Source organism: Hemitrygon akajei, chromosome 5 (genome assembly GCF_048418815.1).
Source record: "Hemitrygon akajei chromosome 5, sHemAka1.3, whole genome shotgun sequence".
NCBI classification, from domain to species: Eukaryota; Metazoa; Chordata; class Chondrichthyes; order Myliobatiformes; family Dasyatidae; genus Hemitrygon; species Hemitrygon akajei.
In genome coordinates this window covers 96466053-96481088 of record NC_133128.1, presented here as the reverse complement: position 1 = coordinate 96481088, position 15036 = coordinate 96466053, and the positions used below count along the sequence as shown (strand labels likewise).

Genomic DNA, 15036 nt, shown 5'->3' with positions numbered 1-15036 from the left:
TCCGTAGACGAATGGTTTATTAGGTTAATTAGTCACATGAGTGTAATTAGATGCTGCGGCCTCATTCACCAACCAGGCCTGTTACCGTGCTGTATCTCTAAATAAATAAATAGATGAATGTATTAAGGGTCATTTTCTTGCAGGCATTTATAAGAGCATAAAGAAATGCAATAGAATTTATGGAAAAGGTACAAAAAAACAAGACTGACAAACAACCAATTGTGCAAATAAAAAGTAAATAAATTATAATGACTTTTCTATTTTGTAACTCCAAAAATTGGTTTTTTTTCATGTACTTATTTTTTCTTTAGTGAGGCGCTGACACATGAAGTGGTGGCATAAAAACGTATGCCATTCACGTACTTTTTACATTGAACCCATGATGAATTATGTAAACAAAGAATGCTTAATCTACATTGAGTATATGTATTTATATTTATTAGTGTAATATATATTTCAACTACCATAAAGTCATCCACTACATACCAAATTTTAAATTGTCCCATTCAGGCCTAAAGATTTAATCGCTGTGGAGGATTTTACTTTCAAGGAATAATGTCTTTCCTGACTTGGCGGTGGGGGTGTTCTTTCTGCTCAACAGGAGACTTGTGGCTGTGAAACAATTTCAGGATCTGGGACCTCCTCCGTGGTGTTTATAGGTGTTGACTCTGGGACAGCAGGAAGTGGTTCTGATGGCTATGAACGCATTTCTTCTCTAACAATTGACTCTGCTCTCCTCAACCGATCAATGTGTTGTCTCCAGGTGTCATCAGATGCAATTTCCACTCTGTAGTAGACTGTTGCAGTTCTGTCCTTAATCTTTCCGAGTTCTCACTTTTGATCACCTCTGTAGTCCCTTGCCAGGACTGCTTGTCCAGGAGTGAAACATCGAACCTCCTTGTTTGAGTGACTGCTTGTGCTGCATACTCCTTGAAAGTGAGTCTAGGTTGTGGAATCACTTCAGTGCTGCGGTGAGTGAATTCATCCACACTGCTTCAGGAGCCTGATGGTTGTGTAATAACTGTTCCTGAACCTGTGGTGTGGGACCTAAGGCTCCTGTACCTTCTTCCCAATGGCAACAGCAAGAATAGACTGTAACCTAGATCAGGGGTTCCCAACACATATAGGCTAGACCCTGAAAAGAGTTTTCCTCATGGACACTACTAGGCCAATAAGGAACTTGGCACAACTACGCTATCCAGTGCCAATACCTTATATGTGAACATCTTTCCTCATCGAACCTGGGAAAAACACTCAAACATGGTTCTCTTTAGAACATGGTAACTGTTCTTTCTACTCAACCTGTACAAAGTGATGTCACCATTTTCTCTTAGAGGCACAGGAAGCATTACCAAGTGCAATGTAACAGTAAATAATGATACTCAGTGGTCACCTGGTTACATGTATAATGTCCATCACCTATAATATCACAGTAATACTTGTGATGAGATCTGAAGGACTATTCTAAAGTAGACTGTTCCTTTAAACGAGAAAGAGAGGGAGCGATCAGCTCGTGTACTAATTCAGCAGCAGGGAAACTGAAAGGTGAAGTTATATGATAGACAGCTGGTGTTCCGCACTTGGAGATATATGCAAGGTCAGTTGACTTTTTAATCAGACACACAGGAGACACACAACACCAGAGGCAAGGAGGACGCTGGTGAGCTTTGTGTGCCCACGACAAGGGTGGGGTTTTTGCTTACAGTGTGGATAAAGGAGTGACCGGTGGAACATTATCGGTGTGTTCAACCCTGGCCTGGGTTGATAGCGTTACCGTGGAAGACTGGCATTCCACTTCCTGTGGTCACAAGTTGGTGACTTTTAAATAAGTTTCAGGAACAGGAGGATGACGTGGAGGATCGGCATTGGCATTGGAAGATAAACCAACACTTTAGATCTCTCTCTCCAACTCTACTCAAACCAAATTCCAGAACTGAACTGATTACTTACCATCCCACCGTAAGACTGTATCACCTAATCACCTGAGCTGGGGAGCTTGGGAACCTTATTTACTCACCTATATATGCATATACTCTGCTAATCTGTATACTTTATCTCATTTTATATTACTTTATTCAGTGGTTACTAATAAAATAGAGTTTATAACTGAAGACTCAGACTCCAGGTGTGTCCATTTCTGTTGGTTCTTTTTAACCTGTTATGGGGCATGTAACATACTTGCACATAGCATCTTATCAATGTGAATTTGTAAATCTTGTAATCTTTGACTTGTTAATATTGTACATCTTATTTTAAGGTTTTTTTTTATTCTTCCTTACTTCCCTTCTAATATTTATACCTGTGCATTTGTAATGCTCCTTGACAATGTTATTTCCTTTGGGATCAATCAGGTATCTATCTATCTATCTCCCGATGAGGAAGTCAAGAATTCGGCTGCAGAGGGAGGTACAGAGGCCTAGGTTTTGAAGCTTGTTGATTAGTACTGGGAGCAAATCACCTTGATCCGACTCACAAAGCAGCAGAAATAGGCTTTTCAGCTCACTATGTTCATGCCAAGTTTGTCATTGAACCGTGTACATATATACGGCCGGACAAAACAACATTCTTCCAGACCAAGGTGCTCAACACAGAACATAGAACTCACACACAGCACATAAAGTAATATTACCACAAATAAGTTAACACATAATAAGGTGGTTTACATCACAAGTTAAAAAGTAAATGCTAATGGTGCGTCATACTACATGTTGAGACCTGGGTGATGGTGGAAGAAGTTGTTTCCCATCCTAATAGACCTTGTTCTAATGCTAAATTTATTTATTTTATTTAGCGATAAAGTTGGGGGTGTTGTAGATAGTATGGAGGGTTGTCAGAGGTTACAGCGGGACATTGATAGGATACAAAACTGGGCTGAGAATTGGCAGATGGAGTTCAACCCAGATAAAAGAACAAAGAACAATACAGCACAGTACAGGCCATTCGGCCCACAATGTTGTGCTGACCCTTAAACCCTGCCTCCCATATAAACCTCCACCTTAAATTCCTCCATATACCTGTCTAGTAGTCTCTTAAACTTCACTAGTGTATCTACCTCCACCACTGACTCAGGCTGTGCATTCCACACACCAACCACTCTCTGAGTAAAAAACCTTCCTCTAATATCCCCCTTGAACTTTCATCCCCTTACCTTAAAGCCATGTCCTCTTGTACTGAGCAGTGGTGCCCTGGGGAAGAGGCGCTGGCTGTCCACTCTATCTATTCCTCTTAATACCTTGTATACCTCTATCATGTCTCCTCTCATCCTCCTTCTCTCCAGAGAGTAAAGTCCTGCTTCCTTAATCTCTGATCATAATGCATACTCTCTAAACCAGACAGCATCCTGGTAAAGTGTGAGGTGGTTCTGTGTTCACTTCTGGTTGCCTCACTACAGAAAGGATGTGGAAACCATAGAAAGTGTGCAGAGGAGATTTACAAGGATGTTGCCTGGATTGGGGAGCATGCCTTATGAGAATAGGTTGAGTGAACTCGGCCTTTTCTCCTTGGAGCGACAGAGAATGAGAGGTGACCTGATAGAGGTGTACAAGCTGATGAGAGGCATTAATCGTGTGAATAGTCAGAGGCTTTTCCTTAGGGCTGGAATGGCTAACATGAGGGGGCATAGTTCTAAGGTGCTTGGAAGTAGGTAAAAGGGGGATGTCAGAGATACATTTTTCACACAGTGTGGTGGGTGCGTGGAATGCACTGCCAGTGATAGTGGTAGAGGCGGATACAATAAGGTTTTTTAAGAGACTTTTAGAAAGGTACATGGAGATTAGAAAAATGGAGGATTATGCAGTAGGGAAATACAGGCAGTTTCTAGAGTAGGTTACCTCATGAACCTCCTCTGAACTCACTCCAAAGTCAGTACATCCTTTCTTAGAAAAGAGGTCCAAAACTGCTCACAGAATTCCAAGTGAGGCTTCACCAATACCTTAAAAAGCCTCAATATTACATTCTTACTTTTATATTCTAGTCCTCTCAAAATGAATGCTAACAACTCAACCTGCAAGTTAACCTTCAGGGAATCCTGTACAAGGCATCCCAAATCACTTTGCACCTCAGATTTTTGAGATTTCTTCCTGTTTAGAAAATAGCCTATGTTTTATTCCTTCTACCAAAGTGCATGAGCCTACACCTTCTGCCACTTCTTTGCCCATTCTCTTAATCTATCTAAGTCCTTCTGCAGACTCCCTGCTTCCTCAACACTACCTGACCCTCCATCTACCTTTGCACCATCTGGAAACTTGGACACAAAGCTATCAATCCTTTCATCCAAAGCCATTGACATATAATGTAAAACGAATCAGTCCCAACGGAGACTCCTGTGGAACACCACTATCACTGGCAGCCAACCAGAAAAGGCTCTGTTTTTTCCCACTCTTTGTCTCTCGCCAATCAGCCAATGCTCTATCCATGCAGGTATCTTTCCTGTAATGCCATGGACTCTTATCGTATTAAGCACCCTAATGTGTGGCTCCTTGTCAAAGGTCTTCATAAAATCCAAGTACATAACATTCACCAGTTCTCCTTTGTCTATACTGCTTGTTATTTCTTCAAAGAATTCCAACAGATTTGCTAGGCAAAAAAGGTCCTTAAAGAAACCATTCTGACATTTGCCTATTTTATCATGTACCTTCAAGAACCTGAAACCTCATCCTTCATAATGGACTCCAACATTTTCCTGACCACTGAAATCAGGCTAACTGGCCTATAATTTCCTTTCTTCTACCTCCCTCTTTTCTTGAAGAGTGGAGTGATATTTACAATTTTCTAGTCCTCCGGAACCATGCCATAATTAAGTGACTTTCAAAAGATCATTACTAATGCCTCCATTACCTCTTCAGCTACCTCGTTCAGAACCCTGCGTTGTAGTCCATTTAGTCCAGGTGACTTATCTACAATCAGACCTTCCAGTTTCCCAAGAACCTTCTCCCTAGTAATGGTAACTTCACACACTTCTGCCCCTGACACTCTCAAACTTCCGGTATACTTCTAGTATCTTCCACAGTGAAGACTGATGCAAGATACATATTCAGTTCATCTGCCATTTCCTTGTCCCCCATTACCACCTCTCCAGCACCATTCTTCAGCAGTCTGGTATCCACTCTCACCTCTCTTTTACTCTCTACTTATCTAAAAAAACTTTTGGTATCCTCTTTGATATTATTAACCAGCTTCACTTTATATTTCATCTTTCCTTCCTTATAGCTTTTTCATTGCCTTCTGTTCGTTTTTAAAAGCTTCCCAAAAATGCGCCTCTCTTTTGCTTTTATGTTGCCTTTGACTTTCCTTGTCAGCCACGGTTGCCTCATCCTCTCTTTAGAATACTTCTTCGTCTTTGGATATCCTGCACCTTCCAAATTGCTTCTAGAAACTCCACCCATTGCTGTTCTGTCATCACCCCTACTAGAGCCCCCTTCCAACCAACTTTGGCCACTCATCTCTCATGCCTATATAATTCCCTTCACTTCATTGTAATACTGATATGTCTGACTTTAGCTTCTTCCACTCAAATTGCAGGGTGAATTCTATCATGTTATGATCACTGTCTCCTAAGGATTCCTTTACCTTGACCTTCCTAATCAAATCTTCATCATTACACAAGACCCAATCTAGAATACCCTTTGCCCTCGTGGGCTCAACCACAAGCTGCTCTAAAAAGCCACCTCATAGGCATTCTACAAATCCTCTCTCTTGGAATCCAACACCAACCTGATTTTCCCAATCTACCTGCATATGGAAATCCCCCATAACTATCATAACACTGTCCTTTATACATGCCTTTTCTATCTCACATTATAATTTGTAGCCTACATCTGGTTACTGTTTGGAGACCTGTATATAATTCCCATCAGTGTCTTTTTACCCTTGCAGATCTTAACTCTACCCACAAGGAGTCTACATCTTCCAATCTTGTGTCACCTCTTTCTCAGGATTTGATATCATATCTTGGACTACTTGACAGATAGACCTCAGTATGTGTGGTTGGGAGACTGTAGGTCTGACACGGTGGTCAGCAGCACAGGGGCACCGCAGGGAACCGTACTCTCTCCGGTCCTGTTCACCCTGTACACATCAGACTTCCAATATAGCTCGGAGTCCTGCCATGTGCAGAAGTTCGCTGATGACACGGCCATAGTGGGGTGTGTCAGGAATGGACAGGAGGAGGAGTATAGGAAACTGATACAGGACTTTGTGATATGGTGCAACTCAAACTACCTGCGTCTCAATATCACCAAGACCAAGGAGATGGTGGTGGACTTTAGGAGATCTAGGCCTCATATGGAGCCAGTGATCATTAATGGAGAATGTGTGGAGCAGGTTAAGACCTACAAGTATCTGGGAGTACAGTTAGACGAGAAGCTAGACTGGACTGCCAACACAGATGCCTTGTGCAGGAAGGCACAGAGTCGACTGTACTTCCTAAGAAGGTTGGCGTCATTCAATGTCTGTAGTGAGATGCTGAAGATGTTCTATAGGTCAGTTGTGGAGAGCGCCCTCTTCTTTGTGGTGGCGTGTTGGGGAGGAAGCATTAAGAAGAGAGACGCCTCACGTCTTAATAAGCTGGTAAGGAAGGCGGGCTCTGTCGTGGGCAAGGTACTGGAGAGTTTAACATCGGTAGCTGAGCGAAGGGCGCTGAGTAGGCTACGGTCAATTATGGATAACTCTGAACATCCTCTACATAGCACCATCCAGAGACAGAAGCAGTTTCAGCAACAGGTTACTATCGATGCAATGCTCCTCAGACAGGATGAAGAGATCAATACTCCCCAATGCCATTAGGCTTTACAATTCTACCGCCAGGATTTAAGAACTTTTTAAAAGCTATTACTAATGCTTTTTGAGATAGTGATTTAGATGCATATCATATTTTTTACTGAGTTAAGTATTGTATGTAATTAGTTTTGCTACAACAAGTGAATGGGACATTAGAAAAAAGTTGAATTTCCCCATGGGGATGAATAAAGTATCTATCTATCTATCTATCTATCTATCTATCTATCTATCTATCTATCTATCTATCTATCTATCTATCTATCCACTCTGCCTATCTGCCTGTCCTCTCGATACAATGTGTAACTTTGAATGTTATACTCCCAACTATAATTTTCTTTTTGCCACAACTCAGTGATGCCCACGACATGCCTGCCAGTCTCTAATAAGATCAGCTTCCTTATTCTGTATCCTGCATGCATTCAAATAATACCTTTTGTAACCCTTTTCCATTTTGTCCCCATGTTGAAACTCATCCCACTGTCTGCAATTTTGCCTTGCCATATGCCTGTCCTTTCTTACCACACACCACATGTGCTTGTATACCAGCTGCCCTGGATGCCATCCTCCTGTTAAATTAATTTAAATCCTCCAGAACTACTCTATCAAACCGTACTGCAAGGATATTGGTCCCCCTTGGGTTTAGCTATAACCATTTACTTTTGTACAGGTCATTCCTTCCCCAGAAGAGATCCCAATGGTTCAAAATTTTGAAGTCCTCCCCACTGCACCAGTCCCTCAGCCACACATTCATCCGAATAATCAACCTATTCTTATTCTCACTGGCATGTGGACCTCCAAGGTTATTACTCTGGAGGTCCTGCCTTTCAGCTTTTGAACCAGATCCCTAAATTCTCTCTTCAGGACCTCCTCCGTTTTCCTACCTTGTCATTAGTGCCAATACATATCAAGGCTTTTGGCTTTCCACCTTTCCCCTTCAGAATGCCATGGACCCAGTCCAAGACATCCTTGACCCTGGCACCCGAGAGGCTAAATACCATCTGGGTCTCTCTATCGCATCAATGGAGTCTTCTGTCTACTCCTCTAACAATGGAATCCCCCTTCACTACTGAAGTCCTCTTCTCCCTCCTTCCCTTCTGATCCACAACACCACAGACCTGGATGCTGCAGAAGCCCCTTGGTAGGTCACCCCCCTCAACAGTATCCAAATAATAAGTATTGAGGGGATCGGCTACAGGGGTACTCTTCACTGGCTGCCCATTTCCTTTCCCTCTCCTGACAGACACCCGCGTATCTGCCTCCTACAACTTAGGGTAACTACCTCCCTGTAGTTCCTACCTATCAGCTACTCGTTTGTCTGTATGCACTGAAGGTCATTGACCTGCAGCTCCAGTTTCTGAACGCATTCTCTAAGGAGCTGTAACTCAGTGTACTTGCTGCGGATGTGGATATCTGGGAGGCTGGGGTCTCCCAAAGTTCCCACATCTCACACAAAGAACACAACACAGCCCCTGGAGCCATTCTCATTGCATTAACTGTGTCCTAAAGGATGAAAAATGAAGAAGAATCTTTTCTCATCCGAGCGTGTACTTACCTCAACCTTTTAAGCCAAAGCCTCCCCACTGCAACACTGGTCTGCTCCAACAATGGCCGCTCCAACACTAGTCCGCTCCAACAATGGCCGCTCCAACACTAGTCCGCTCCAACAATGGCCGCTCCAACACTAGTCCACTCCAACAATGGCTGCTCCAACAATGGCCACTCCAACACTAGTCCACTCCAACAATGGCCGCTCCAACACTAGTCCACTCCAACAATGGCTGCTCCAACAATGGCCGCTCCAACACTAGTCTGCTCCAACAATGGCCGCTCCAACACTAGTCCGCTCCAACAATGGCCGCTCCAACACTAGTCCACTCCAACAATGGCCGCTCCAACACAAGTCCGCTCCAACAATGGCCGCTCCAACACTGGTCCGCTCCAACAATGGCCGATCCAACACTAGTCCACTCCAACACTAGTCCGCTCCAACAGTGGCCGCTCCAACACTAGACCGCTCCAACAATGGCTGCTCCAACACTAGTCCGCTCCAACAATGGCTGCTCCAACACTAGTCCGCTCCAACAGTGGCCGCTCCAACACTAGACCGCTCCAACAATGGCCGCTCCAACACTAGTCCGCTCCAACAATGGCTGCTCCAACACTAGTCCGCTCCAACAATGGCCGCTCCAACACTGGTCCGCTCCAACAATGGCCGCTCCAACAATGGCCGATCCAACACTAGTCCACTCCAACACTAGTCCGCTCCAACAGTGGCCGCTCCAACACTAGACCGCTCCAACAATGGCTGCTCCAACACTAGTCCGCTAGAACACTAGGCCGCTCCAACAATGGCCGCTCCAACACTAGTCCGCTCCAACACTAGGCCGCTCCAACACTAGTCCACTCCAACACTAGTCCGCTCCAACAATGGCCGCTCCAACACTAGTCCGCTCCAACAATGGCCGCTCCAACAATGGCCGCTCCAACAATGGCCGCTCCAACACTAGTCCGCTCCAACACTAGGCCGCTCCAACAATGGCCGCTCCAACACTAGTCCGCTCCAACACTAGGCCGCTCCAACAATGGCCGCTCCAACACTAGTCCGCTCCAACACTAGTCCACTCCAACAATGGCCGCTCCAACACTAGTCCGCTCCAACACTAGGCCGCTCCAACAATGGCCGCTCCAACACTAGTCTGCTCCAACACTAGTCCACTCCAACAATGGCTGCTCCAACACTAGTCCACTCCAACAATGGCTACTCCAACAATGGCCACTCCAACACTAGTCCACTCCAACAATGGCCGCTCCAACACTAGTCCACTCCAACAATGGCTGCTCCAACAATGGCCGCTCCAACACTAGTCTGCTCCAACAATGGCCGCTCCAACACTAGTCCGCTCCAACAATGGCCGCTCCAACACTAGTCCACTCCAACAATGGCCGCTCCAACACAAGTCCGCTCCAACAATGGCCGCTCCAACACTGGTCCGCTCCAACAATGGCCGCTCCAACAATGGCCGATCCAACACTAGTCCACTCCAACACTAGTCCGCTCCAACAGTGGCCGCTCCAACACTAGACCGCTCCAACAATGGCTGCTCCAACACTAGTCCGCTCCAACAATGGCTGCTCCAACACTAGTCCGCTCCAACAATGGCCGCTCCAACAATGGCCGATCCAACACTAGTCCACTCCAACACTAGTCCGCTCCAACAGTGGCCGCTCCAACACTAGACCGCTCCAACAATGGCCGCTCCAACACTAGTCCGCTCCAACAATGGCTGCTCCAACACTAGTCCGTTCCAACAATGGCTGCTCCAACAATGGCCGCTCCAACACTAGTCTGCTCCAACAATGGCCGCTCCAACACTAGTCCGCTCCAACAATGGCCGCTCCAACACTAGTCCACTCCAACAATGGCCGCTCCAACACAAGTCCGCTCCAACACTAGTCCACTCCAACACTAGTCCGCTCCAACAGTGGCCGCTCCAACACTAGACCGCTCCAACAATGGCCGCTCCAACACTGGTCCGCTCCAACAATGGCCGCTCCAACAATGGCCGATCCAACACTAGTCCACTCCAACACTAGTCCGCTCCAACAGTGGCCGCTCCAACACTAGACCGCTCCAACAATGGCTGCTCCAACACTAGTCCGCTCCAACACTAGGCTGCTCCAACAATGGCCGCTCCAACACTAGTCCGCTCCAACACTAGGCCGCTCCAACACTAGTCCACTCCAACACTAGTCCGCTCCAACAATGGCCGCTCCAACACTAGTCCGCTCCAACAATGGCCGCTCCAACAATGGCCGCTCCAACACTAGTCCGCTCCAACACTAGGCCGCTCCAACAATGGCCGCTCCAACACTAGTCCGCTCCAACACTAGGCCGCTCCAACAATGGCCGCTCCAACACTAGTCCGCTCCAACACTAGTCCACTCCAACAATGGCCGCTCCAACACTAGGCCGCTCCAACAATGGCCGCTCCAACACTAGTCTGCTCCAACACTAGTCCACTCCAACAATGGCTGCTCCAACACTAGTCCGCTCCAACAATGGCTGCTCCAACAATGGCCGCTCCAACACTAGTCCACTCCAACACTAGGCCACTCCAACACTAGTCCGCTCCAACAATGGCTGCTCCAACACTAGTCCACTCCAACACTAGTCCGCTCCAACACTAGTCCGCTCCAACACTAGTCCGCTCCAACAATGGCCGCTCCAACACTAGTCCGCTCCAACAATGGCCGCTCCAACAATGGCCGCTCCAACACTAGTCCGCTCCAACACTAGTCCGCTCCAACACTAGTCCGCTCCAACAGTGGCCGCTCCAACACTAGACCGCTCCAACAATGGCTGCTCCAACACTAGTCCGCTCCAACACTAGGCTGCTCCAACAATGGCCGCTCCAACACTAGTCCGCTCCAACACTAGGCCGCTCCAACACTAGTCCACTCCAACACTAGTCCGCTCCAACAATGGCCGCTCCAACACTAGTCCGCTCCAACAATGGCCGCTCCAACAATGGCCGCTCCAACACTAGTCCGCTCCAACACTAGGCCGCTCCAACAATGGCCGCTCCAACACTAGTCCGCTCCAACACTAGGCCGCTCCAACAATGGCCGCTCCAACACTAGTCCGCTCCAACACTAGTCCACTCCAACAATGGCCGCTCCAACACTAGTCCGCTCCAACACTAGGCCGCTCCAACAATGGCCGCTCCAACACTAGTCTGCTCCAACACTAGTCCACTCCAACAATGGCTGCTCCAACACTAGTCCGCTCCAACAATGGCTGCTCCAACAATGGCCGCTCCAACACTAGTCCACTCCAACACTAGTCCGCTCCAACAATGGCCGCTCCAACACTAGGCCACTCCAACAGTAGTCCGCTCCAACAATGGCTGCTCCAACACTAGTCCACTCCAACACTAGTCCGCTCCAACACTAGTCTGCTCCAACACTAGTCCGCTCCAACAATGGCCGCTCCAACACTAGTCCGCTCCAACAATGGCCGCTCCAACAATGGCCGCTCCAACACTAGTCCGCTCCAACACTAGTCCGCTCCAACAATGGCTGCTCCAACAATGGCCGCTCCAACACTAGTCCGCTCCAACACTAGGCCGCTCCAACAATGGCCACTCCAACAATGGCCGCTCCAACACTAGTCCGCTCCAACAATGGCCGCTCCAACACTAGTCCGTTCCAACACTAGGCCGCTCCAACAATGGCCGCTCCAACACTAGTCCGCTCCAACACTAGTCCGCTCCAACAATGGCCGCTCCAACACTAGTCCGCTCCAACAATGGCCGCTCCAACACTAGTCCGCTCCAACAATGGCCGCTCCAACAATGGCCGCTCCAACACTAGTCCGCTCCAACACTAGGCCGCTCCAACACTAGTTCGCTCCAACAATGGCCGCTCCAACACTAGTCCGCTCCAACACTAGTCCACTCCAACACTAGTCCGCTCCAACAATGGCCGCTCCAACACTAGTCCGCTCCAACAATGGCTGCTCCAACAATGGCCGCTCCAACACTAGTCCGCTCCAACACTAGGCCGCTCCAACACTAGTCCGCTCCAACACTAGGCCGCTCCAACAATGGCCGCTCCAACACTAGTCCGCTCCAACACTAGTCCACTCCAACAATGGCCGCTCCAACACTAGTCCGCTCCAACACTAGGCCACTCCAACAATGGCCGCTCCAACACTAGTCTGCTCCAACACTAGTCCACTCCAACAATGGCTGCTCCAACACTAGTCCGCTCCAACAATGGCTGCTCCAACAATGGCCGCTCCAACACTAGTCCACTCCAACACTAGTCCGCTCCAACAATGGCCGCTCCAACACTAGGCCACTCCAACACTAGTCCGCTCCAACAATGGCTGCTCCAACACTAGTCCACTCCAACACTAGTCCGCTCCAACACTAGTCTGCTCCAACACTAGTCCGCTCCAACAATGGCCGCTCCAACACTAGTCCGCTCCAACAATGGCCGCTCCAACAATGGCCGCTCCAACACTAGTCCGCTCCAACACTAGTCCGCTCCAACAATGGCTGCTCCAACAATGACCGCTCCAACACTAGTCCGCTCCAACACTAGGCCGCTCCAACAATGGCCACTCCAACAATGGCCGCTCCAACACTAGTCCGCTCCAACAATGGCCGCTCCAACACTAGGCCGCTCCAACAATGGCCGCTCCAACACTAGTCCGCTCCAACACTAGTCCGCTCCAACAATGGCCGCTCCAACACTAGTCCGCTCCAACAATGGCCGCTCCAACAATGGCCGCTCCAACACTAGTCCGCTCCAACACTAGGCCGCTCCAACACTAGTTCGCTCCAACAATGGCCGCTCCAACACTAGTCCGCTCCAACACTAGTCCACTCCAACACTAGTCCGCTCCAACAATGGCCGCTCCAACACTAGTCCGCTCCAACAATGGCTGCTCCAACAATGGCCGCTCCAACACTAGTCCGCTCCAACACTAGGCCGCTCCAACAATGGCCGCTCCAACACTAGTCCGCTCCAACACTAGGCCGCTCCAACAATGGCCGCTCCAACACTAGTCCGCTCCAACACTAGGCCGCTCCAACAATGGCCGCTCCAACACTAGGCCGCTCCAACAATGACCGCTCCAACAATGGCCGCTCCAACACTAGTCCGCTCCAACACTAGGCCGCTCCAACAATGGCCGCTCCAACACTAGTCCGCTCCAACACTAGGCCGCTCCAACAATGGCCGCTCCAACAATGGCCGCTCCAACACTAGTCCGCTCCAACACTAGTCCACTCCAACACTAGTCCGCTCCAACACTAGTCCGCTCCAACACTAGGCCGCTCCAACAATGGCCGCTCCAACAATGGCCGCTCCAACACTAGTCCGCTCCAACACTAGGCCGCTCCAACAATGGCCGCTCCAACACTAGTCCGCTCCAACACTAGGCCGCTCCAACAATGGCCGCTCCAACAATGGCCGCTCCAACACTAGTCCGCTCCAACACTAGTCCGCTCCAACACTAGGCTGCTCCAACACTAGTCCGCTCCAACAATGGCCGCTCCAACACTAGTCCGCTCCAACACTAGGCCGCTCCAACACTAGTCCGCTCCAACAATGGCTGCTCCAACACTAGTCCACTCCAACACTAGTCCGCTCCAACACTAGTCTGCTCCAACACTAGTCCGCTCCAACAATGGCCGCTCCAACACTAGGCCGCTCCAACAATGGCTGCTCCAACAATGGCCGCTCCAACACTAGTCCGCTCCAACACTAGTCCACTCCAACACTAGTCCGCTCCAACAATGGCCGCTCCAACACTAGTCCGCTCCAACACTAGGCCGCTCCAACAATGGCTGCTCCAACAATGGCCGCTCCACTTGTCCCTACCTTATTTTTATTTGGGTTTTCCATTAAGTACTTGCCAGTGTTGTGAGCATTTGTTTCCATCACGTTCTTGGGCGGTGTACTCTAAAATTGTTCCAAAGTTCCTCAAATCCCTTACAATCTTTTAACCCTTACCCTTGACCCATATCTTCTTATTTTAGACACCTCTCTTGAAGTTCAAAGTAAATTTATTATTAAAGTACATCACCATGTACCCTGAGATTCATTTCACAATAGCATCAATGAAAATGCACATAAATGCTGATGGTACTTGTTCTACCTTGTTTTTCCTAGGAATCTGCACCATACTGTTTGAAACAAGGATGGGATGTCTGGAAGAAACCATTCCTGAGGAGACACAGAAGTTTATTGCATCTGTCTTTGAGATGTTCTACTGCTCAGCTTTAATCATCTTCTTTCCCAAAGCAATGTGGAAGTACATTCCCATTTGGAAAAGGTTTATAGCTGCGTGGGACTATATCTTTTATATCAGTAAGTTGAAATTAGTTGCAGTGTTATTAATTTGAGCAGGTTTAAAACAGAACAAGTTGATGGGACAGTGGCACCATTCGTTCTCTTCTTTGACAGTCCCGTGTGAGTCAGGATGACTTACTTTTTACCGGAGATGAAAGAGAGAAATGCTTAAAGTCATAGAACACAGAAACAGGCCCTTTGGCCCATCTATTCTGTGCTGAGCCATTAATCTGTCTAGTCCCATTGATCTCCACTTGGATCATAGCTCTCCATACCCACTCCCCATCCATGTAATTTTCCAAATTTCTCCTAAATATTAAAATATTGAAGGGGAACATGAAGGGAAATGTCTTCACTCAGAGGGTGATGAGAGTGTGGAATAAGCTGCCAGCGCAA

General features: G+C 47.8%; 1 protein-coding gene across 5 annotated transcripts in view; it reads left to right on the top strand.

The window, feature by feature from the left end:
- cyp27a3 (cytochrome P450 family 27 subfamily A member 3) overlaps window positions 1-15036 on the top strand; it is a 416483-nt gene that overhangs the window by 109267 nt on the left and 292180 nt on the right. For all 5 annotated transcript variants that reach the window (XR_012098986.1, XR_012098985.1, XR_012098987.1 and 2 more), the window contains exon 4: window positions 14461-14658. Coding sequence is in view for 2 of the 5 variants with exons in the window: in XM_073046104.1 (XP_072902205.1) it covers window positions 14461-14658 (198 nt within the window). In the remaining 3 variants the exon portion in view is untranslated. The remainder of the gene's footprint in view (window positions 1-14460; window positions 14659-15036) is intronic.